This window comes from Leguminivora glycinivorella, chromosome 1, assembly GCF_023078275.1.
Source record: "Leguminivora glycinivorella isolate SPB_JAAS2020 chromosome 1, LegGlyc_1.1, whole genome shotgun sequence".
In the NCBI taxonomy this organism is placed as follows: domain Eukaryota; kingdom Metazoa; phylum Arthropoda; class Insecta; order Lepidoptera; family Tortricidae; genus Leguminivora; species Leguminivora glycinivorella.
The window spans coordinates 9922669-9946037 of NC_062971.1; the positions used below are offsets into that span (position 1 = coordinate 9922669).

Here is a 23369-nt window from a genome sequence, read left to right on the forward strand (position 1 = left end):
AGGCGAGTCGGTGTACAAAATACAAATTACGACAGGGTCGTCCCCTTAACAGTTGGGACAATGACTTAGACTTGAGTGAAGGGTTTAAAGAAAGTCCGTGGGGTAGTGCGCGTACTGGTCCGATAGCCCGCAAAGCAAGTCATGACATGTTTAGCTGGATGGCGTCGCCATTCAGAGAAGAACCACCTCCATTAACTGGGCAAGATGGAGAAAGTTCTATTTCGAGGTAAAAAAACTATTACATTTTTTTCTGTAAATTAAAACATAAAATATGCATATTAGTATTACGTTATAGGTTTCGCGATATTTTCCTACACTGAGTGTGGTTCGCAGGGTTTGCACCCTCGTCCTCGTCCTTAATTAAGAAGTCAATTGCCTTGATTTGATTATTCAACATTTAAGGTCAAGTCAATATGGGCAAGTGTGTCTGGCCTTCACATTTCTCCTTTTTACTCATACTGTGACATGTGTTTTGGCGAGTTCATGCATTTGCAACTTGCTAGTCACGATCACGGTTAGTGGTAAACGTATGAACTCTCAATAAACACTTATCATTGGTTTAAATAGGCTAAATGTGAAAGCTAGACACACTTCCTCTTATGACACACTTAGGTATCCATATTGACCTTACCTATTCTTCTTCGCCTTCGAAAATTGCTAAATTTGAACAATATTTGATGACGAAATAATCATTTTACTTTTATTTACCATAAATGACATTGAATTGTTAGTTAAGACGCTACAGGAGAGAAAATGCTAAAATGGAAAGGACCCCCCTTTCAATTTGGGAATTATAGTTAAACTAGAAAGAGACAAAAAGTAGCCTATGTCACTCTCCATCCCTTCAACTATCTCCACTTAAAAATCACGTCAATTCGTCGCTCCGTTTTGCCGTGAAAGACGGACAAACAGACACACACCTCCACTTAAAAATCACGTCAATTCGTCGCTCCGTTTTGCCGTGAAAGACGGACAAACAGACACACACACTTTCCCATTTATAATATTAGTATGGATAAGGATATAGTAGTGTTATTAACTAGATTTATCGGAAAAATATGTCCATTCAGAACAACTCAGTTAAAAGATATTGCGAATTTTTTTAAAAATCGAAGTTCCGCTTTCGACTGTTTCCTTCTTCAAAACTTAATCAATCGTAACGAAATTTGAAAACCTGAATAACAATGAAATTGTCTGTGTCGGACCTTTTTGTATTTGGCATGTTCGCTTTTAAATATATTTGTGAACTCGACCGGAACTCAGCTAGTATCTTGTATATGGTTGTGCTGTGCACGCACAGGAACATTGTGTTCTGCCATCCCTAATAATACCTAAAAATCTGCGCTGAGCTAAACGGAACCGAAAATGCCCGAAGAACTAATTTCTTCCCACTGTTCATGGTCAAATAAAAAGAGGTCAAGTTTTAAATATTGCACCTACGAAGGCACGTGCTATTGGAACGATTTTTTTAAACAACTAATTGAATACTACTATTTTTTTTTACTTCAGGCGACTAGCAACTTTACCACCTGCCATGCGATTCAGACAATTAAAGGAAACATCAAAGGCATCAGTCGGCGTCTATAGGTCACACATTCATGGCAGAGGCTTGTTCTGCAAACGAGAGATTGAGGAAGGTACGTGATTAAGTACATAAAAAAATTGAAGCAAGAAACAATATTTAGATTTCCTCACTAATCAATATACCTAGATATTTTTCTGGCACGAACGAAGTGACACTAGTGACTTCCTTTCGATATTTAGTTCTTAACTAAACTAACTGACATTATAATATGTCAAAAATTCTTATAATTATGTCATTAATTATGCCGTGACACTGAATCTTGAGTAGTATCATGTGCTCTGTCTACCCCGCTTATAATATAGGCTTGAATTTATGTGTATATAATAATGTTTTATACAAATGTCACATGTTTGAAAATAAATGGACGATAATAATAAAACGAACCATATTTTAATAGTTTACATAATTTCTTATATGATTGTATGCATGATTTTAGAGATCATTATTAGGGATAATTAATAACCTTATGTAAGGCATCAATAAAAGGATTGTCGATGTTTTTATTTTGTCAAGCACTAACAAATTGTCGTTCGTGCCAGAAAAATATCTAGGTATACTAATCAATAAGGTCAATTTGACAAGGAAGAACATACCCAGGCCGTTCACTTAACATGGGATGGGACCTGTGACACATATTGAATGACGTTTTCGTTGATATAACCTTGTAAGGACTTTATGTCACATCAATACTTCTATAAGCCTAAAACAAATGTATAACACCTATTTCCATGTTAAAACAATATTTAAGTAATATTAATACATATTTAAAAAAAAATCATACACATACATATTGCTAACGAGAGTAAGTTAAATCACGACGGCTAGCCGGAGCGATTTAAAGACTCGAGTTTGCAATATTCCCTGAGTTACACTTAATGGTTTTCATCACACTTGCAATACAAAAAATATTTGAAAAGATAAAATAAAACACGGTACTATACATTTCATAACTCCCTAGAGAACGATTTAATTTAACGGTTTCAATTAAGAAAAAGACTACTTCTAAGAATAGATATTTATTTGAAACTCTGATGCAGTAGAAAAGGTATTGGTAACTATATATGTATTAACTAAATCAAATTGATATTTTTATGAAATAAAACTGGGAAGGGATTATATTATCGCGTATAATGAATTTACGATTCATCCCGACATTTCGAATACTTTACAGCATTCGTCGAATGATATTTTTATGTTTTGGAAGGTAGTACCTATATAGGTCCTGCAATAAAGGTAATATTTGGTTAATAAAAAAAAACCGGCCAAGTGCGAGTCGGACTCGCCCACCGAGGGTTCCGTACAAACTTTCTTTCAAACTACCTAGTAAAAATAATCTCATATTTTCATATAACTCTAATGACTTGATTAGAAGACAAAAGTATAGGCACTAATGAGTATTATAGTGTATAGCGCCATCTCCCGGTCAATTTGCTAACTAATTTGCGCGACCTGGTTTTTCAGGGATAATTCTTTATAATGTTAACCGATTTAAACAGTTTTTACTTTATTGGACAGAAGATGGTTTACGTAACATCTCGTATTAATTTGAAGTACGATATACATCCGCAAGGGTGGGTAAATTGAAAGTAAAAATCTGAAAAGTTTTTTGTGAATTAAAAAAAAAGTATTCAAAATACAAACACGATTATATTTTTCCTGTAATATATATAGCATAAAACCAATGTTTACTAAAATTTTCATAATTTTTCGTTGGTAAACTTCGGAGATAAGGGGGGGGGGGGAACGGTATTTTTTTTACATTTTCCTTCAAAATTCTTTTTTTTTCCACAACAAAAAAATTATAAAAAATAGCTTATTTACGTTCAATTTGAGCTCTTTCCAACGATACCCCACTTGACCTAGTAACTTGAAATTTACAGTTTGCCCCCCTTTCATTTTGGCCATTTTCTACAATTAAAATTAATATATTTAAAAAAATTATACTTTCTATTTGTAGAGGTTTACAATGTTCACAAGTATTCCAAATTTCAAGTTGATAGCATTAGTAGTTCTCGAGATATTTAGGAATGTGACAGACGGACAGACAGACGGACAGAGTCGCACCATAAGGGTTCCTGTTGTACCTTTTTGGTACGGAACCCTAAAAATGAAATCTGAATCGGATGATAAGTCTATGAAAATCCGAGACTCAGACATATTTAAGCGGGTTACTCACGTATTAAGTCGATATAACTGCGTGAGTAACCCGCTTAAATAGTACATTACTATACAAGTGCGTAGAAAAGGAATTTTCTTTTCGCACGTGTATCGTAATGTACTATTTCAGTACAGAAGGTGTTTTTTCGAATAGTACATTACGATACAAGTGCGTAAAAAAGGAAGTTCGAAACGAGTGGTGATAAATTAAAACACGACCGAAGGGAGTGTTTTAAATCTACACGAGTTATATCATTATATTTTATTTATTTATTTATTTATTTAACCTTTATTGCACAACATAAAGTACAAATGGCGAACTTAATGCCTTAAGGCATTCTCTACCAGTCAACCATTGGACCAAACAGAAACTTACAATTGGTGCGGAAAATAAAACAGAAATTTAAATAGATATAAGTCACTATCTAAATACTATATGCATCATCAATATACAATTATACATACATAAATAAGTACAATCATACACATACATAAACTAAAATATATAATATACATATATATAGTACCCATTTAACCATTACTGTCTAACAACGTTGGTGTACCTGCGAGAAGTGTTTACGTAATTGACGTTTGAAGGAAAACTTGCTCTGCATGTGCTTGTCGTATTGCGAGAGGGAGATCGTTCCAAAGACGAATTGCCTGCATAGCGAAGGAGTATATTCTCATTGTCACTCTAACTAACGTACATACAGACTACTTTAAGAGTTTTTTTTTCTTTTTTAATCTTTATTGTTACTGAAAGAAGGGGTTTTGTCACTCAGTGACGATGTCACTCCTATATTGAAATTTGAAAGTATATTACCACTAAATTATACTACTATACAGTTTGTACATGATCCCGGCTTCATCCGATAGTGGCGATGCTAGCTAGTAGATTTAAGCTATTATCAAGTAATAAATCCCTGCTCAGCACCTCATTAAGAGTTTGTAATTACAGGTGATATGGTGATTGAATACGCCGGTGAAGTGATTCGTGCTGTATTGGCCGACCAACGCGAGAAACGGTACGAGGCAATGAGTGGTCGACGTGGCGTTGGCGGCTGCTATATGTTCCGGATCGATGACAACTTGGTGGTAGATGCAACTCTTAAAGGAAATGCTGCGAGATTTATAAATCATTCTTGTGACGTAAGTGAAAACATTTTAACATTTATATTATCCATAAACTATTAAACTAGTTCAAGAAATTTTCTATAACACTTAAACTTTTCAATTCAATTCAAAATATCTTTATTCATGTAGGCCTAGTTACAAGCTCTTATGAATAGTTCATTACATAATTATATATTATGATCTTAATCTAACCTAATTATCAGAGCAATTTATTGTTGTAAATTATTGTTCATAATAATATTGAGTCTATAATATACAATTTCATATAAAAATAATCGTTAAACAAAAAATATATAATTAGGTATATGTATATATAAAAATACATGTCTAGAATATTTCTAGGAAAAATCCAATGTCCAAAAAAATACAATATTAATTTCATCAACAATAATAATAATAATAAACGTAAAAATAAGAAACCATTTCGAATAACAATTAATCCCACGTTGTTTTATCATTCATGTAGTCTTGTGTTGTATAATAAGCTTTGGAAATGAGTACACGCTTTACATGATTCTTAAATTTATTAATTGACAAGTCAGTAATATGATTCGGAAGTTTATTATAAAATCGAACACAATTACCCATGAATGATTTTTTAATTTTACAGAGCCGTGTGAAGGGCACCGCGAGTTTATGTTTATTTCTAGTATTTATATTATGTACATCACAGTTTTTCTTAAAATTACAAATGTTTTTATGTACATACATAATATTCTCATAAATATATTGACAATGCACTGTCATTATATTAATGTCCTTAAATTTATCTCTAAGAGAGTCTCTATGGTTCATTTTATATATTGCTCGAATAGCCCTCTTCTGCAGAATAAATATGGTATTTATCTCTGAAGCACTGCCCCAAAGTAAAATACCATATGACATAATGCTGTGAAAGTAACTTGTAATAAAACCAGCACGTCTTTTCTTACGCCATTTATTTGCGAACAACCTTAGTACCCACATCTCATATTTCTCCAACTTAAGTCTACCTACATTACACTCCTCTACGCTAAATTTATGCACAAATATTTTAAGGAACCCTCTAACCGCCATCTATTGAGTTAAGTGAGAACGAACGCCATTTTAGGACGTTCCTGACTAATTATACCTACCATAACATTGTAACGGCGAAAAATAGGATTTATATCACAAGGTCCTGAAGCAGTAGGTGGTTAAAGGGTTTAACAGGTTTTACACTCTAAATCTTATAATTAGGTTTATTAATCCGACATTGACGGATTGGGCGAGCCCGGGCGGGTGTAGAAGCGTGAGGCGAACCAAGGCGCCACTCCGGTGATGCCGGAGAGGCGCTGCCAGAGCTGGCGGTGTGCGCCTCTTCCGTGCCGCGCGACTCGTCCGCGGAGGCCGCCGACGTCTCCGCCTGGACCCTCTCCGGTGTTGCCGGTGTCTCCACCACTACTGAGCGATGCCCTTGAGAATTCGCGCCCAGTGTGACGGATGGTTCTATCGCTGCCGTGGTAGCTGCGATAGATAACCTACCATCAACTGACCGTTTCCGTAATTGATCGATATGCCTGTGTACAGTTTCACCATCATCACCTAATACTTTATAATTACTCGGTCCTAAAACATCGACTATTCGACCCGAATACCATTTTTCCCCCTTCAGGTACTTCCTATACCAGACCTCGTCCTCGATGTCCACCCTCCTACTCACTCCTCCCGCCGCCTCCTGCTGCCGCTGCTGCGCGTGCCGCACGCGACCCTCCCTGTCCGGTTTAATTGCGTCTAAGCGCGTGCGTAAGCGCCTACCTAAAAGGAGCGTAGCCGGGGATTCGCCAGTAGTAGAGTGTTCCACATTCCGGTAATGTATAAGGAAAGCCCATAATGCCCTCTCTACATTTTGGTTTTCTTGCAAAGCTTTACGGATAACGCGTTTCAAGGTCCTAACCGAGTTTTCCGCTAATCCGTTTGACGCTGGATGATAAGGAGCTGTAAATATATGTTCTATACCGCAATACTTTGTAAAATCCTCGAGTTCCTTTGAAGTAAATTGCTTGCCGTTATCACTAACTATTTGTTTAGGTATACCAAACCTGCTGAATAATTCGCACAGCCGATCTATTAACCCTCCCGCTGTTGTAGTAGTGACGTTAAAAACTTCTATCCATTTAGACATCGCATCCACTACGACTAAATAAGTTTTACCCCCTATAGGGCCCATGTAGTCCAAATGGAGGCGCGACCAGGGTCGGTGAGGCCAGGGCCACATGCGCGGCGAGTGACGCGCCGGCGCGTCCGCGTGCGCCGCGCACACCGCGCACGCGCGGCACACACGCTCCACGGCCTCGTCGATCCCTGCCCACCACACATAACTGCGGGCGAGTGCCTTCGATTTAACAATTCCCATGTGAGGCTCGTGAATCATAGTTAATATTTTATCCTTACACTTTTCCGGTACTACCAGTTTAGGGCCCCACATCACACACCCTAACTCCTCGTATAACTCGTTTTTCCTATTAAAGTATGGTTGTAAATTCGAAATCTCACATGACTCAGGCCAGCCGTCCCTAATGTAACTTAAAACCTTAGACAACAATGTGTCGCGTGCGGTTTCTCGTTTAATTTCATTATAATCCAGCAGAAGTGCTTGTTGAACAAAATGCAAATAAGTTTGTTCCGGTGCCGATAACTTGTCTTGACCCTTGTTACTAACGGGTAACCTTGAAAAACCATCTGCGCCATTATTGTCCGTTCGCACATATTCTATATCAAACGAGTAGGCCGATAAAATAATCGCCCATCGCTGCATCCGACTAGCTACCATAGTCGGTATACCGGTATTAGGTCCAAAAATTGACACAAGCGGTTTATGGTCAGTACGTAAAGTGAAATGCCGTCCATATAAGTACTGGTGGAATTTATTCATACAAAATATGATAGCTAGTGCCTCGCGATGTATTTGTGAATAGTTCCGCTCGGCGTCATTAAGAGTGCGCGAAGCGTAGGCAACGGGCCGCTCGCGGCCGTCCGGGCCCGGCTGCGTCAGCACGCCGGCCACGCCGCGCGAGCTCGCGTCGCAGGTAACAAACAGCTGTTTCTTGGGATCATAATGAGCGAGTACTTCCGCACTCGCTAGTATTGTCTTAATTTCCTTAAAAGATCGCTCACAGTTAGAAGACCAAACCCATGGCTTTTCCTTTTTTAGAAGTTTGTATAACGGAACTAACCTTTCACTCATATTCTTAATAAATTTCCCATAGAAATTAATAATACCTAAGAAGGAACGGAGCTCTGTGACATTATTTGGCCTCGGTACCCGAAGTATAGCCTCGACTTTAGCTGGATCCGTCTTTATACCGTCCTTACTTATTATGTACCCGAGATATTGGACTTCGTCGACTAAGAATACGCACTTGCTACTTTTTAATTTTAAACCGGCCTCATGTAACCTACTGAACACAGCCTCTAAGGCCTGCAAGTGTTCCTGTTTTGTTTTGCCCCCAATAATCACGTCATCTAGAAATATTTCCACATTAGGAATACCTTTCAGCAAATTACACATTATACGTTGGAATATTCCCGGACTAGACGATAACCCGTACACTAGACGGTTATACCTATACAAACCACGGTGCGTGTTTATAACGGTATATTTTCTTGACTCATCTAGCTCGATCTGGTTATAGGCTTGAGATAAGTCTATTTTAGAAAAATAACACGCTCCGCTAAGGCTCACCATCAAATCATCAATTTTAGGCAATGGATATCGATCAATTAGTAAAACAGGATTCAGTGTAGATTTATAGTCGGCGCATATTCTCAAAGACCCGTCAGCTTTATTTACCGGCACCAGCGGTGAGGCCCAGTCGGAGCAGTCCACGGCCTCGATGACGCCGTCCCGCAGCATGGCGTCCAGCTCGGCGTCGACGCGCTCGCGCAGCGCGTACGCCAGCGGCCGCGCGCGGTGGAACACCGGCGCCGCGCCCTCGCGCACGCGCAACGTTGCCTGCCCGCCCTTATACCGCCCGAGCCCGCCGCTAAACAGTTCTTTATACCTGCAAAGTAAATTGTTGATTTCATTAGACATTCCAAGGTCAACAACTTTTACATTATTACAATCACTGAACTCAGGTATTTTAATCTTTAACTCCGCCAACCACTGTCTCCCTAACAATGGAGTGGTGCCCCCATCGATAACAAACAATTCTAAATATTTTTCTCGTTTATCATAACTAACCTTCGGTTTAATTACTCCTATCGGCTTGATCTTTGTTCCATTATAACACTTAAGTGTCAACCAGCCGTTTTCGAGAGGATAGTGACTTAAAAGTTTCTTATAGATTTTGCTACTTATACATGATACTGCCGAGCCCGTATCTACTTCCATTTGTAGCAAAATATGATCGTCAATGGTAATAGGTACACTCACCGGTCCATAGTCACTCAAACACAAATGGTGAAAGTCCTCGGCGGTCGCCTCCTCCCGGTCCGAACTTTCCGTTCCCTCCGCTTGGCCATAATGAAGTCTTCCTGACGGGGCACTTCCACCGCGACCGCCCTCACTACGGCCCGGGCATACCCGTCGCAAATGCCCCCTACGACGGCACAAACTGCAGATGTACTCTCGGAATCGACAATTGGTGTAGTGTGCTGTCGACCCGCAGCCTTTACAGTCCCGGCCGCCTGCTGAAGTATAAGCGGTGCCTGCGCCATGACCGCCGTTCTCCGCGACCGTGTACGATCTAGCACCGCTTCCCCGCGCCGTGCTGCCAAAGTTCCTGCCGCGCGAGCCGCCTGCGGCTCGCGGTCCGCGCGCCTGGTTCCCGCGCGCTCCTGGCGCCAAAGCATGTACCGCAGCTACCGTCTGCCCCGCGCCGCTCGCCCCGGTGCCCGGCGATGGTTCTACCGCTGCAGAGTCTCTTTCCGCTGCCTCCAAGGAAGTCGCAATCCTTATCGCGTTTGTATACGTTAGTGTATCTTCCGCAAATAAGCGCTGACGTATGATATCGCTCCGCAACCCACATACAAATTGGTCGCGAAGGTTATCATTAAGGGCCGACTCGAACTTGCACTCTCTAGCCAGTTTTTTCAATTCCGCCACGTAAGTAGCAATATTTTCGCCGGTATTTTGTCGACGTTGTCTAAACCGATATCTTTCAGCCAAAACTGATGGCGTTGGTTGTAAATGATTACGTAACAACTCTATAGCTTCTTGGTAAGTAATCGTCGACGGCTTTTTAGGGCTTGCCAGGTTCACAAGTAGTTCATACGCCCCATTTCCCATCACAGCAATCATAGTTGGCAATTTTAAATCGTCTTTTATAGAGTTCACAAGGAAAAACATCTCCAAACGATCCACATATGACGACCACGATCCGTTCGTCACATCGAACTCGCTCATTTTCCCTATCGACATTGTTTATATTGTTATTTTCACTGCCTTTCACTGTAGCACACTGTTTTACGTATATTTATCAATATCACTGTGAATAAACTTTAAATCCCAACTCGTAAGCCACTGTAATACAACCAGCACGTCTGTTCTTACGCCATTTATTTGCGAACAACCTTAGTACCCACATCTCATATTTCTCCAACTTAAGTCTACCTACATTACATAACTAAAATAAACTAATCGAGCTGTTTTCACGTCTGTTAACTGACGGATCTTGCTCACTGCAAAAGCTGCAGAACTAAGTCTATTCGAGAGGTTAACAATATGGGGACCCCACTGAAGTTTAGAATCTAAAGTTATACCAAGAAAAACTGTACTATCTACCAGTTCTAATTCCTCATCCTTCACAACGACACTTGTTTGCTCATTCCTTACGTTACTATTAGTGACAAACTTAATACATTTAGCCTTTTTTTCATTTAATAATAAATTATTAGCATTGAACCAGTTCACTACTTTAGAGATAGCATTGTTTACATCACTGTGAGCTTGTTGCTGTCGTTTGAGTTTGAAAATAAGTGAGGTGTCGTCTGCAAACAATACTATATCATGGTGGGTCTTTACAAGGAATGGCAAGTCATTTATGTAGATAAGGAACAGGAAAGGCCCCAATATTGATCCCTGTGGTACACCCATAGAGACCAATGACCCAGTTGATCTCTGTCCATTGACATCTACCCTTTGTATTCTACCATTTAAGTAGGACTTGAGTAAATCTAGTGCTGATCCTCTGACTCCATAATAATGTAGTTTCCTGATCAATGTTTCATGACAAACACAGTCGAAGGCCTTAGATAAATCACAAAAGATACCTAAAGCATCTTGTGACTCCTACCAGGCATCTAAAATATGCTTAATTAGCTCAACACCAGCATCGGTTGTCGAGCGACCCCGTGTGAAGCCAAATTGCTTATTATGCATTAAATTATTAACGTTAAAATGTCGTACTAATTGAGAAAGAACTAATTTTTCAAAAATTTTACTGAAAGTTGGCAGCACAGATATTGGTCTAAAGTTAGTGGGGTCAGAGTGGCTGCCGGATTTAAATAAAGGAGTTATTTTGCTATGTTTCATTAGATCAGGAAACTCGCCGCAGTCAACACTGTTGTTGAATATAACTGCTAAGTCAGGCGCTACAACCTCAACTAAGGATTTTACGGCATGGACGGAGACCCCCAGAGGTCACTAGTTTTTTTGACATTAATTGATTTAAATGCCTTTACTATATCTGAGGTACAAACATGTTCAAAATAAAGGTCTCTACAACACTCAGGAACGTTTTCCTCTAATAATGTGACGGCAGATAAGGGTGATGAATTTAAATCCTTAGTTGTGAATGCTGGTATCTCGGTGAAAAATTTTTCGAACTCTGTTGCTACTTCAAAATTGGAATCTATAATTTTGTTATCAATATTCAGTTTAATATCTTTTACTGCGTGTTTCGAGCGACCAGTTTCCACATTAATAAACTTTTATCTTTTCAGCCGAACTGTTACTCACGCGTCGTAGATATCCACGGTCACAAACACATCTTGATATTTGCACTGCGACGCATCAGTATTGGCGAAGAACTGACTTATGACTACAAATTCCCATTCGAAGAGGTCAAGATACCTTGCACATGCGGCGCTAAAAAATGCCGCAAATATCTAAATTAAGTGTTAAATTTGAGTGGTAATTTGTGTCAATTATGATGTACTTTATGGAAAGTGTTTTGAAACACATAATTGCTGTGTAGTATGTGCTGGAAAAAAATAAAAATATGTGCAACGAACCATTATAATAATTTCTAAGATACTATTATAAAGTTCATAAATATAATAATAGCTGACAATTGAGTATGTTGTCAAGTGAGCCGATGCGGCTTTAATTAGCATAATGTTTAAAGTACATAACTGAATTAGACGTAAGTACATAACACAATATAGAGGAATTAATGACTATATTAACGTCACTATAGCAATTGGGACTAATGAAATGTGTAAATTTAAATGAAGGAAATTCGATTGATCTCGAAATGACTAAATAAGAAAACCAATTTGAACCTAAGCGTGTAGGCACGCGTGCGTTTTGCGATAGTGAGGTATAATTGTCTGATTTTTTATGGGACTATTGAACTGTCGTAATGAGTTATCTCAGTCCTACTTCCAAAGTATTGCTACAAAAATTTTAAGATACTGACAACTAGGTTTTGGAACCTTTTTAACTTACTATGACAGGTCGACCAAGTCAAATAATTTCGCCTCTGATAAAGGGAAATTAACCTATGTGCATCTAATTATATTCCTACTCAGATTTCAAAAAATATTAGCATGATATATAAATACTGGGTCGAATACAGGTTTATGTATTTAATGTGAGAAGTCATATTCACATATCTGATCTAATGATTTCCATTTCATATGTTAGTTGACAGACTTTTGTCAATTTAAATTATACATGTTAAAAGTTTTTCATGAATCTTGTTATGATCTCTTTCTTGAATCTACCCAGTGTTTAGAATTGTTGGATTATATAATAAGTTGGACTTATTTTTGATTCAGAATATTATTTTGTGATAAGTTTATTGTGTAAATATATTTTAAGTTTTATTATTTATAAATCGATTTAAAGGTTCGCGAACGGCTTAAGTATCTACCTAAAGTACTTTGATGTGATATACGTTCAAGCACGGGCCTGCCGGGTTCGGACCCAGGCACAGAGAATGGTTAGTGCATAGGAGATAGTGTACATTTGTTCCTCAAATTTGTTTTAATGTTTTTTCACTTCAACTATTTACATGTACATATTAAACTGAGGTAATTAGGGATATAAAATTAAATTAGAATATTTAAAACGGTAGCAACGTTTCAAGTACAATGTTACTTTTTAGTAATTTTAAATGGATATTGTATAGCGAAATGATTTGTAAATAAGAGAAATTATCTGTCATAATAATAAAGTTAAGTGACAAACTGTTTTATTGTAGTCATAGTTTAGATGTACTTTTAACAAGTATATTTGACGTGTGTATATATATAAGTTATTTGGTGTGCGGGAGTGCCGAGAGCGGAAGCGTTGTAGGATGGGAGTATATGGAACACGAGCGGTTGTTGAACAATCCCAGTTACATTGTACGGTTTAGCAGAAAATGCACATTTTGTCAGCTTTAATATTGCAGCACATTATTGCTATTTAAACATTTATTAACGGAAAAATATCAAATAGTTTCATTTTTTTTATATTATTCGTTTGGCACAGAATAAGTAGTTTTGTTGACTACGCATTTATAGACTGATTGTATACATCACAATTTTGAAGCTCATCACATTAGCCAGCTAATCGCTAGCGAAACCACGGGTATTCCTAGTGGCTTTAACACATTAATATGCAATGCAAACAATAGAATTAATGTATTGGATGCCATAGGCTTTAATTTTAACATTAATGATATTTCATCTATCAATAGCAGTATTAAAATAATTGTGTCAACAAGTATTTCTATAGTTGAAAAATAGCGCAGATAAAATTAGGCGAAATTAAATTTTGTACAATATTATAAATATATTAGATACAGAACTGCCTACTGCAAATCCAGTTACGAAATAATTATGGACATTCAAAGTCAAAAGGGAAAATCTATTCGACAGTGTTGAACACATTGAACATAGTTTTTTTTTTCTAGATTAGACGACGATGATTGTACATGATGATAATTATGGCGAATTGCCGTTAGGACTTTCCGAAGCAATAATAAACACTGAGAAATTAGGTATTAAAGAAAGCAAAGCCCCTTTTTTGTGACTATAATAATTTAAATAAGCTCTTCTACAATACTATTACGATTAAAAACCCTATGTTCATTAAAGTACAGTAATTTTTTTTCATTGTGACGATAAAATATGCTTAACCATACAACTTTGTTAATAGTTATAGAAAAAAGCTACGTATCAGCTAGTAGTCCAGTGAATATCATCGTCCTTTTAAACTAGGCGGGATTTCTTCTCATAAAATAAGATGTTATTTTTTTTACATTTTGATACAGCAGTTAGTCGAAGTTAGCTTACATTGAATTATAATCGATACCTACAAATAACATCTAATTTTTTAATATTACTTAAGAGACTAACAACAAAATTCAATTATGTTTTATCTTATTCTTCAATCTGCCTTATTTTATTTTGACTCAATACTGATAATAATCATGAAGTTAATGAGACTATCCTATAGGATTGATTTCTACAATTCCTTGTTTAATGTGCATTGTGCATTTTATTGTACAATATCTATCTGAGCAACAAAATATCACTAAGTGATTTTTTCTAATTGTAAACATCTGCTTTGTATGAAGCGTAAATATAAACGTCTAATCTTGATATTATTTTCTGTGTTAAAAATAACGCTTTTATTTTTAAAGTACACAATGCCATTTTGCCTAATATTATTATAAATTATTATATTGATTGCTTTAAAAGCACCACTATTACAATGCATAGTTCTATGACCTGTCTATACATTTTATTTATTTCTATAATTACTTTGTATTGTGGTAAATTTTACCAAAAATAAAAATACTAAAATGTGCTTAATGTCTTGTTTCAATTCGTATGAAGTTAATATCTCGAAAATATAACCGCGCCGTGCCAACGACCCCTTAATAAGGGACCGGCCACATCAGACCGTTGCGTGTCTCGGGGCGTGCAACGGACGTCGGCGCCACACGCCACCTGAGTGTAATTCAAAAAGCGTCTCCTCAGTACATTTTGTATAGGAAGGACGTAAGGCGCGTCTTACGTCTAAAATAAACACAACGGACGTGGCGGGGCGCGGGCGTGGCGAGGACGAGGCGCGGACGGGGCGCGGACGCAATCTAAATTACACATAAGAGGCGAAAACACGGCGCGAAGCGTCATTATACAGGCTGATTTTGTTGCGGAAACATATTAATATTATCAAAAAAACAATCTTAGTAAACCCTTACTCATTTTTTAATACCTATCCAACAATGTATCACACGTTGGGGTTGGAATGAAAAAAAAATCAGCCCCCACTTTACATGTAGGGGGGGGTACCCTAATAAAACATTTTTTTTTCATTTTTTATTTTTGCACTTTGTTGGCGTGATTGATATACATATTGTTACCAAATTTCAGCTTTCTAGTGCTTACGGTTACTGAGATTATCCGCGGACGGACGGACGGACGGACGGACGGACGGACAGACAGACAGACATGGCGAAACTATAAGGGTTCCTAGTTGACTACGGAACCCTAAAAAAACATTCAGTCGAATTGAGAACCTCCTCCTTTTTTTGAACTCTGTTATAAAAAACAACCTTCATTGCCGGTTGGCAAACGGCTAACCGTTGAAACAGAAATATAAATGAAAGAGATAGCGGAAGGCGGCACCTGCGTTCACAGCTGCGTTGTCGGCGATTTCAAAGGAAAAAGCACGTGCAGCCTCTTGGCTACCTACACGGCCAGGTGCGGGCGCGGCTTTCGACCATCGCGCCGCGCAATAGAATTCAATGTCGTCTGCTCGTGTGCGGTTCGTTTGCTTTGGAGTGGCGGCGTTTTTAACATCAAAGGGGTGAGCCTATTTTGTGCAAAATTCTGTTATATCAATAACTTCTCACTTCACTAGATTATCGACATTGAATGTCGAGTATATATAGTATCAAACCATTATTTAATGTTTTAAAAATAAATTCTTATCAAATTATATAGTATCATCACTTTATTTCAGTGTACGAATTTAGACACTAAAACCCCGCCCCTAAATTTGATGCGATAAGGACAATTGCTGCTCAGGCGAGAAATCCTGCGTACTTAATGAAAAATACAAAAATCGAGATTTCGCTCCCGATTGTTTCCTTCTCAAAAACTTCCTCTCAATCAGGATAATGATGAAATAATCTGTGTCGGACCGTTTCGATATTTTGGCTAATAATTGATCTCAGTTTTGAATACCACGTCTTTCTTTGTGGCAAATTAAATTTAGCCGTTTTGACCAACTGAAAGGCTCAACTTGTTTCTTTAATAACCTAACCACAACATAAAAAAATAGAAAAAAAAACCCCGACACAGTGGACCGATTATCACGAAACATGGCTAAGCACACTCCCGACTAATTCAGCTATCAAACAAAAAAAAAAACAAATCTAAATCGGTTCATCCGTTTGGTAGCTACGATGCCACAGACATACACACACACACAGACATACAGACAGACAGACACGTCAAACTTATACCACTCCGTCGTTTTTGCGTTGGTAAAAACAAACATGCCAAAAAAGCAAAACGGTGCGACGTGCGACACAGATATTGATAATAATAATAAGTACATAGGTATAAACCAGGGAGGAAATAATGGAGAGCGTTTATATGTCCTGTTTTGCCTTAATTCAATATCATCACATATTTTTGTTGCTGATAAAATAATACATCCTATATATCAAGCGGCGCGCCACCTGGGCGACGCTCGAGTTGTGTTGTGTCTGCTAGCGGCGCGTCGCTTGAGTTGCCTGCGCTGCCTGCGCCGCGCCGCTTCAGTGTAATTTAAAATACGTCTCCTCAGTACATTTAGGAAAGACGTAAGACGCGCCTCAAGCGACGCCGCGCCCCGTCGCCGCCACCGCGCCGCCGCCACCTCGTTAAATTACACTGAGGCGGCGTGGCGGAGACGTCCCGTGCGCGCCCCGAGACACGCGACGGTCTGGTGTGGCCGGTACCTAATGTTGGCACGGCCTGGTAATGTTAGCCGCCCTTTCAGAGACAGGTAGCTATGTCGAACTGTTTTCCTCTAGTACCTTATTCAAGTGACCCCGATATTATGAGAAATTTCAAGTTGAATCGGTTCAGTAGTTTTGGAGAAAATTGGCTGTGACAGACGGACAGAAAGACGGAGACGGAGTTTTTTCTTTTTGAGGTATTACGGAACCCTTTTTAGGGTTCCGTACCTCAAAGAGGAAAAACGGAACCCTTATAGGATCACTCGCGTGTCTGTCTGTCCCTCTGTCACAGCCGATTTCTCCGAAACTACTGCACCGATTTACTTGAAATTTGGCACACGTACGTAAACCTGTGGCCCAAAGACGGACATGTAATTTAATTAAATGAAATTTAATCACAGGGGTCACTTTTGGGGGGTAAAATTGAAAATTAAAAATCAAAGTTATTAAAACTATATTGTGTTACATATCAAATGAAAGAGCATTTTATCAGCATCTGAAATATATTTTTTTTATATTTTTTGTTTTGGTAATTTAGAAGTAATTTAAGAAAATAAGCAAAAAATTACCATTCCCCCCCCTTATCTCCGAAACTACTTAGCGTAAAATTTTCAAAAAAATACACGAGATAGCCCTCTCCCTGTAGATTACAGGAAAACCTATTAGAAATCTACAGTCAATCGTAAGTCGGACTTAAGAGAAAAAAACTCAGATTACGAATTTCACTCACTGCCGCTGCAAGTAGTTACTAAACGTCTTAAAATTGTGTAAGCGAGTTGGACAGGTATAAAGAAATTCATTTCTGTCTTTTTCTTTTTAGAACTTGTTCAATTTTTTTTTCATTTGTACAAAATGACTTAAGTTCCTACTAAAAAGGAGGCGCTTAAGACCGTTTATAAATTGACTGAGCAAAATTTTATTCAAATCGGTCCAAAAAAAGGTGTCTGTTGACGAAAACATAGAATTTGTGCCACCGAAAGCCCAAATCTGAAGTCCATTTTGCTCTATCTCTTATCGTTTCCGAGATATATACGTAACGTCTTGAAAGTGCGAAACGTTAACTTTGCCATTATAGTCGTTCAGGCGCTCATGAGTTCTTTGTATGGAAAAGTCGAAAACCGACTCGCACTTGACCAATGTTCATAGAACGTTGTGGTTTTTTTTTATTAGCAAAAATGACTTAAGCGCCTTCAGAAGTGCAGGTGCTTAAGACCGTTTGTAAGTTAAAGTTAGCTGTGATGGCTCAACGAAGAAAGAAGATTTCAATATCCTACTTATACATATTTTATTAATTTAACTATACAGTTTTTATTACTCAAGCCAAGCGTTACGTTAGCTATTGCTATTGAAAGGAAAACTTGTGTATAAAGCTTGAAACAAATTATGGGACGCGTCTGACGACCGCGACTGATAAGCCGATGGCTTGCGTGGGCGACGGTCGCGCGACGGCGATGCGACGCATACGAAATCAAACCTTATCGATATGGAAGTAGACGATGCGATGAGACGTGACGGCGACGGTCGCGCGACCGTCGCCCACGCAAGACACGGCGTAAGTGTGCACGCCAATTGCTTGCATTTGAAATTGAACTTTAATTACTAAGAAATAACGTTGTTTTTGTAAAAAAATAAAGTAGTTTTTACTACATTGCGAAGTTTTCGTTTGTCAACTAGACGCACACATTTGCAACTAAGCGATCGGACTGTAGGTGACAGTGTACTCGTATCTAGCCTCGTGGCGCCGAATGTACTTTCTAAAGTACATAATGGTTTCAATGGAATTTTAACTCTCATGTAAACAAATAAAATATAATTTCATTTGTTTCTAAAATTTTTCGAATAACTGAAATTGAATTCAATCTCAAGTACAATAAGAATCAAAATTCCCTAGCAAAAAATTTGTATGGTGGGCGCCACGATGCTAGGGAAGTTTAAATCGATGTTATCGCATCGATCTACTGAGGGGGGCGGTGCCTACAGCAGTTGTAGTTGTATGCATACCTAGCTCACGCACACAGACGCGTCCACTGGCGCCGCGCCGGTGTCCGCGTGCGCTCTCTGCAATGTCTCTGCAATATATGCAGAAACCACATGGTGGTCTGTGGCAGAAACTCAATAGACATTTTTAGGGTTTTTAAAATAAGTACCTAGGTACGTGAAGTAACATGGTAAATTAAAAATTATCATTAGATACTTATTTGCGGAGGTGTAAACAATTTCCTTCGTTTTGCCATATATCAATAATTACTTATCTATATTAAATTCATTAATCCGTATTAGAGATGGGTAGGGGTGAGTAAATACTGAGTATTTACCCGTAATTTACTCAAAGCACCGAGTAAATACTCGTATTTACTCATTTGGGTGAGTATAAACTGTTACCTAAAAATAATTTAAAAAATGAGATTTAAGTACTTAGTCGTGTTTATTTTAACTGTGTGGACATGTTTAAATGAGATTTATATTATTAGAAGCTTATGGGAGTCTTAGTTTGTCGAAAAAAAGGTAATCTTTGTGAGAAAAAATAGTGATAATGTTTAGTTAGCAGTTTTGTTTTAAGAAAGCAGGTATTTACAGTAAAAGTATGAGACTTCAATGAAATTGATGTTCTAGATAACGGCATGACGTTCGGAAGTGATTGTTAATGTGGCACTTACGACCTTTTATTAAGGGTTTTCTAAAGAAAACTCAAAAATGGCTCAGCTGGTGACGTTTAAAGTACTAGTTTTGTGTTTTGTATTATATGGCCAATAATTTGACGGTTTCTGGATATTTTTCCAACAACGAATTCGAAAGTTAAAAAGGTATAAACATTATTTCGGCCTTAATTATCGTTTTATTCCAAAACTGTTCATATTATTAAAAAACTTTTTTAGAAAGATTCAATTAATTTTTAAAGACCTATCAGATGATGTATAACACACTGGTAATTTCTGAATTTTATTTTTGTGAAAAATAGTTACATGTATGGAGAGCACGTCTTTAAAATAAAATTAATATAAATTTGATTACTTAACTTAGTAGTCGATAACAAAATACACCAATATTTCTAATTTGTATTTCCATTTCAGCACGCGAAATAGTTTATACCCATCAATTTGAGTAAAAACGAGTAAATACGGGTATTCTCGGGTACTCACTACCCATCTCTAATCCGTATACATTACATTTTTACAATTAAGTGTGTTAATTATACTCATAGCTGGGCACCGTTAATCAAATAGTTAACTTTATAATCGATAATCCGTTAATCATGATAAAAAATAATTTTACTGTAGCTAGTTGCATCAGTTATCAACTATTAATTTTTTGGGTAAGTTTATTATGTTACTGTAAAAGACCAAAGTTCGCCAAAATCTCTTGAAAAATCCCAGCTGCCAATTGGTAATAGCGAAATGTTAATAAATATTGTTCTCTTTGGACTTACACCGACGTTGGTTCGGTAAATCCTAAATACAACAATAGATAATGTATTTACTAAATAATATTTATTTAGTAATTTCCCGCTAGAAACTTGCGTTATACTATTCTGTAGGTATACTTTTCAGCTACCATAACCAAATTTGGATTAGATTAAAAAAACCTTTAAGTAAAACTTAGAACCTTGCAGATTGTTTTACTCACCCTTTCTGATGTTTACCATACTTACTTACCCCGTTATTCATAAACGTACACTAAAGTTATCAAGCCGATAAATTTCGTTTGTCCCTTTCCGACGTATTGGTGTGATAGAAAGGGACAAACGAACTTTATCGGCTGGATACTTTAGTGTACGTTTATGAATAAGGGTGTTGAAATTTATAGCTACGAAATTTTACATAAAACACCTACTTTAAAATAAAATAAAAAATGTTCAATTTGGTTAACATTATAAAAGACCTCACGCAAGCTGTGCTAATTAGTTCGCGAATTCGTCGAGAGGTGGCGCTAAACACAATTATGCTCATTAGAGAACCTATACTTCTAGCCTAGCCCAGTCTTTAGAATTATGTGAGTAACGTAAAAGTTTTGTAGGTACGGAACCCTCGGTGGGCGAGTCCGACTCGCACTTGGCCGGTTTTTTCTTAATTTAAATTACAGTCCGTCTTTGGGTCACAGGTTTACACACGTGTGCCCAATTTCAAGTTAATCGGTTCAGTAGTTTTGGAGAAAATTGGCTGTGACAGACGGACAGAAAGACGCATGAGTGATCCCACAAGGGTTCCGTTTTTCCTTTTTGAGGTACGGAACCCTTTTTCTTAATTTAAATTACAGTCCGTCTTTGGGTCACAGGTTAAAGCTAGGAACATACTACGCGGACGTCCGTCGTAAAACGACCGCGACCGCGACCTATCAGTGTGCACGGAACAAAACATCCAGAGAGCCAGATTTCGATCGGACGTCCGTGCGCTCAAGGCCACGTCCGCGTCCGTTGACCGATAGTTTGCACGGCTACGTGTATTTCCATTGTCCAGATTCCCGTCCGCGGTCGATTTACGACGGACGTCCGCGTAGTGTGTTCCTAGCTTTACACACGTGTGCCCAATTTCAAGTTAATCGGTTCAGTAGTTTTGGAGAAAATTGGCTGTGACAGACGGACAGAAAGACGCATGAGTGATCCCACAAGGGTTCCGTTTTTCCTTTTTGAGGTACGGAACCCTTTTTCTTAATTTAAATTACAGTCCGTCTTTGGGTCACAGGTTTACACACGTGTGCCCAATTTCAAGTCAATCGGTTCAGTAGTTTTAGAGAAAATTAGGAAATTCAGACAGACGCACGAGTGATCCTATAAGGTTTCGGTTTTTCCTTTTTGAGGAACGGAACCCTAAAAACAGAGCTATGTCACTCGAAGCATGTGTGAAATGGTGAATCCTAATCCTCTAACACGTTTTTTGGAAGCCACAACACAACATGTACCGGCTACCGCCGCCGTGATAGCAACAAGTTCACCCCTATCATCAATATCATCGTCATCCTCTGCGTTACGCCAGCATTCACCAAGGCTCATGGGAACCTGGGGTCCGCTTTAGTATAATTTAATATGCCTCTATATTATCGAGAAATAAATAATACTTTCTAGAGCGATGCAAAATAATTTATTTTAAATCTGCAATGCTAAAGCCCAAACATTAACAATACAATACATATACTTGTTCTCCCAACGTACTGTACATGTCCCATCCGTGACCGTATCCCAAAAATATGCGGCAGCCGTATGCAAACCACTACCATTCTTCTGGGTTATTGTAATCCGAACTGAAATTACAGATGTTACGAAATAACTGTCTCAAAACGTTATTGACCTAGTAGGTGCCTAAATCCTACATGTACTGCATATACTAGACCAGACCAACAATAATCCTACCGTAAATGCCTCCTTCTTAGTTCATTGGTTGACTGGTTGAGAATATCTGATGGCGTCATGGTTGTAAGTTCGCCGGAAATACAATGAGTTTTTCATTTGTTCTTATACCTATCTCGCTTTATGTGAAAATGTTTAGTAACTTCCTAATTGTTAACTAGCAAGTCTAACGATTAGTACATTTAGCTACATACAAACTTCTTCACTAGGAAGGTGTCGCTTCTGTAGCGAACTGCATGCTTGGAACGGTCTTGAGACTAGTATATATCTACACAGAGTAAGTAACACAAACTAAGTTACTTGCACACTAATACCTATACTTAAATAACACTTAAATTTATTAATGAAATAGTCAAACACTTACAAATATACTTGAAGGGCTTATTAAGCTTTGCAATCCTTGCCATTGTTTTGTCGGTAATTAAACCAATCCATTGAGGTGTTCTTGAATGACTGTACATGTTTCCGCCAAGAATAAGCTCTATCGTGTCTCTAATTATTTTCTGTACTTCTTCCACGTTGAAGACCCGATCCTGTAAGCATTCAATTTAGTACTCAGATAAAATGTGAAGTGGGTACTGCGACTGAGGGTAGTAGATTAGGTTCTATCATACCTACCACTTCGCTAGAATATTTGAGTTATATGTATAAACGTAAAGTTTGATATTACCTCTTCGTCATCGTCTTGTTGTGCAGCCATTTTATTTATTACTTAATAATCTGTTTTACCCAATGTCTCGAAAGGAATTCAACTCAAAATAACAGTTTTTATTATATTTGAGTTTGACATTTGCAACAAAACTTCGGGTGTAGATTTTTTAAAAATGTGTGCAGCCAGGAAGTGGCCGGTAAAAAAAGTTAGGGCGCATAAACGCTTGAAAGCCCTAACAGACTTTCGCTCGAGATAAGGTGTAAGCGAGAGCAAAAACAGGCATATACTCTGTCAAACAAGTCTGTCAGTAAATAAGAACAAAGAAAACTATATGCATCCTTTTTTTTAGGGTGCTAGAGAAAAGGATAC

At 38.0% G+C, this 23369-nt stretch overlaps 2 protein-coding genes across 3 annotated transcripts in view; one reads left to right on the plus strand and one right to left on the minus strand.

Annotated features, from left to right (window-relative positions):
• The window catches only part of LOC125233677 (histone-lysine N-methyltransferase trithorax), a 36138-nt gene extending 21277 nt beyond the window's left edge, over nucleotides 1-14861 (plus strand). The window contains exons 10-13 of the mRNA XM_048139758.1: nucleotides 3-226; nucleotides 1510-1637; nucleotides 4701-4891; nucleotides 11783-14861. Of these exons, the coding sequence (XP_047995715.1) occupies nucleotides 3-226; nucleotides 1510-1637; nucleotides 4701-4891; nucleotides 11783-11956 (717 nt within the window). The 3' untranslated portion in view covers nucleotides 11957-14861. The remainder of the gene's footprint in view (nucleotides 1-2; nucleotides 227-1509; nucleotides 1638-4700; nucleotides 4892-11782) is intronic.
• Nucleotides 2749-23184, minus strand: LOC125233685 (dynein light chain Tctex-type 1-like). Of its 2 annotated transcripts, none has more exons than XM_048139777.1 (3): nucleotides 23019-23184; nucleotides 22713-22881; nucleotides 2749-2807 (listed from the first exon to the last, which is right to left on the minus strand). In XM_048139777.1, coding segments are annotated over exons 1-3 (201 nt in total). In that variant the 5' UTR covers nucleotides 23049-23184; the 3' UTR covers nucleotides 2749-2805. The 2 variants fall into 2 exon arrangements, with proteins under 2 accessions (XP_047995734.1, XP_047995727.1); XM_048139770.1 differs by lacking the exon at nucleotides 2749-2807 and adding an exon at nucleotides 22066-22242 and having other exon boundaries at nucleotides 23019-23182.
• Nucleotides 23185-23369: the final 185 nt, after the last annotated feature.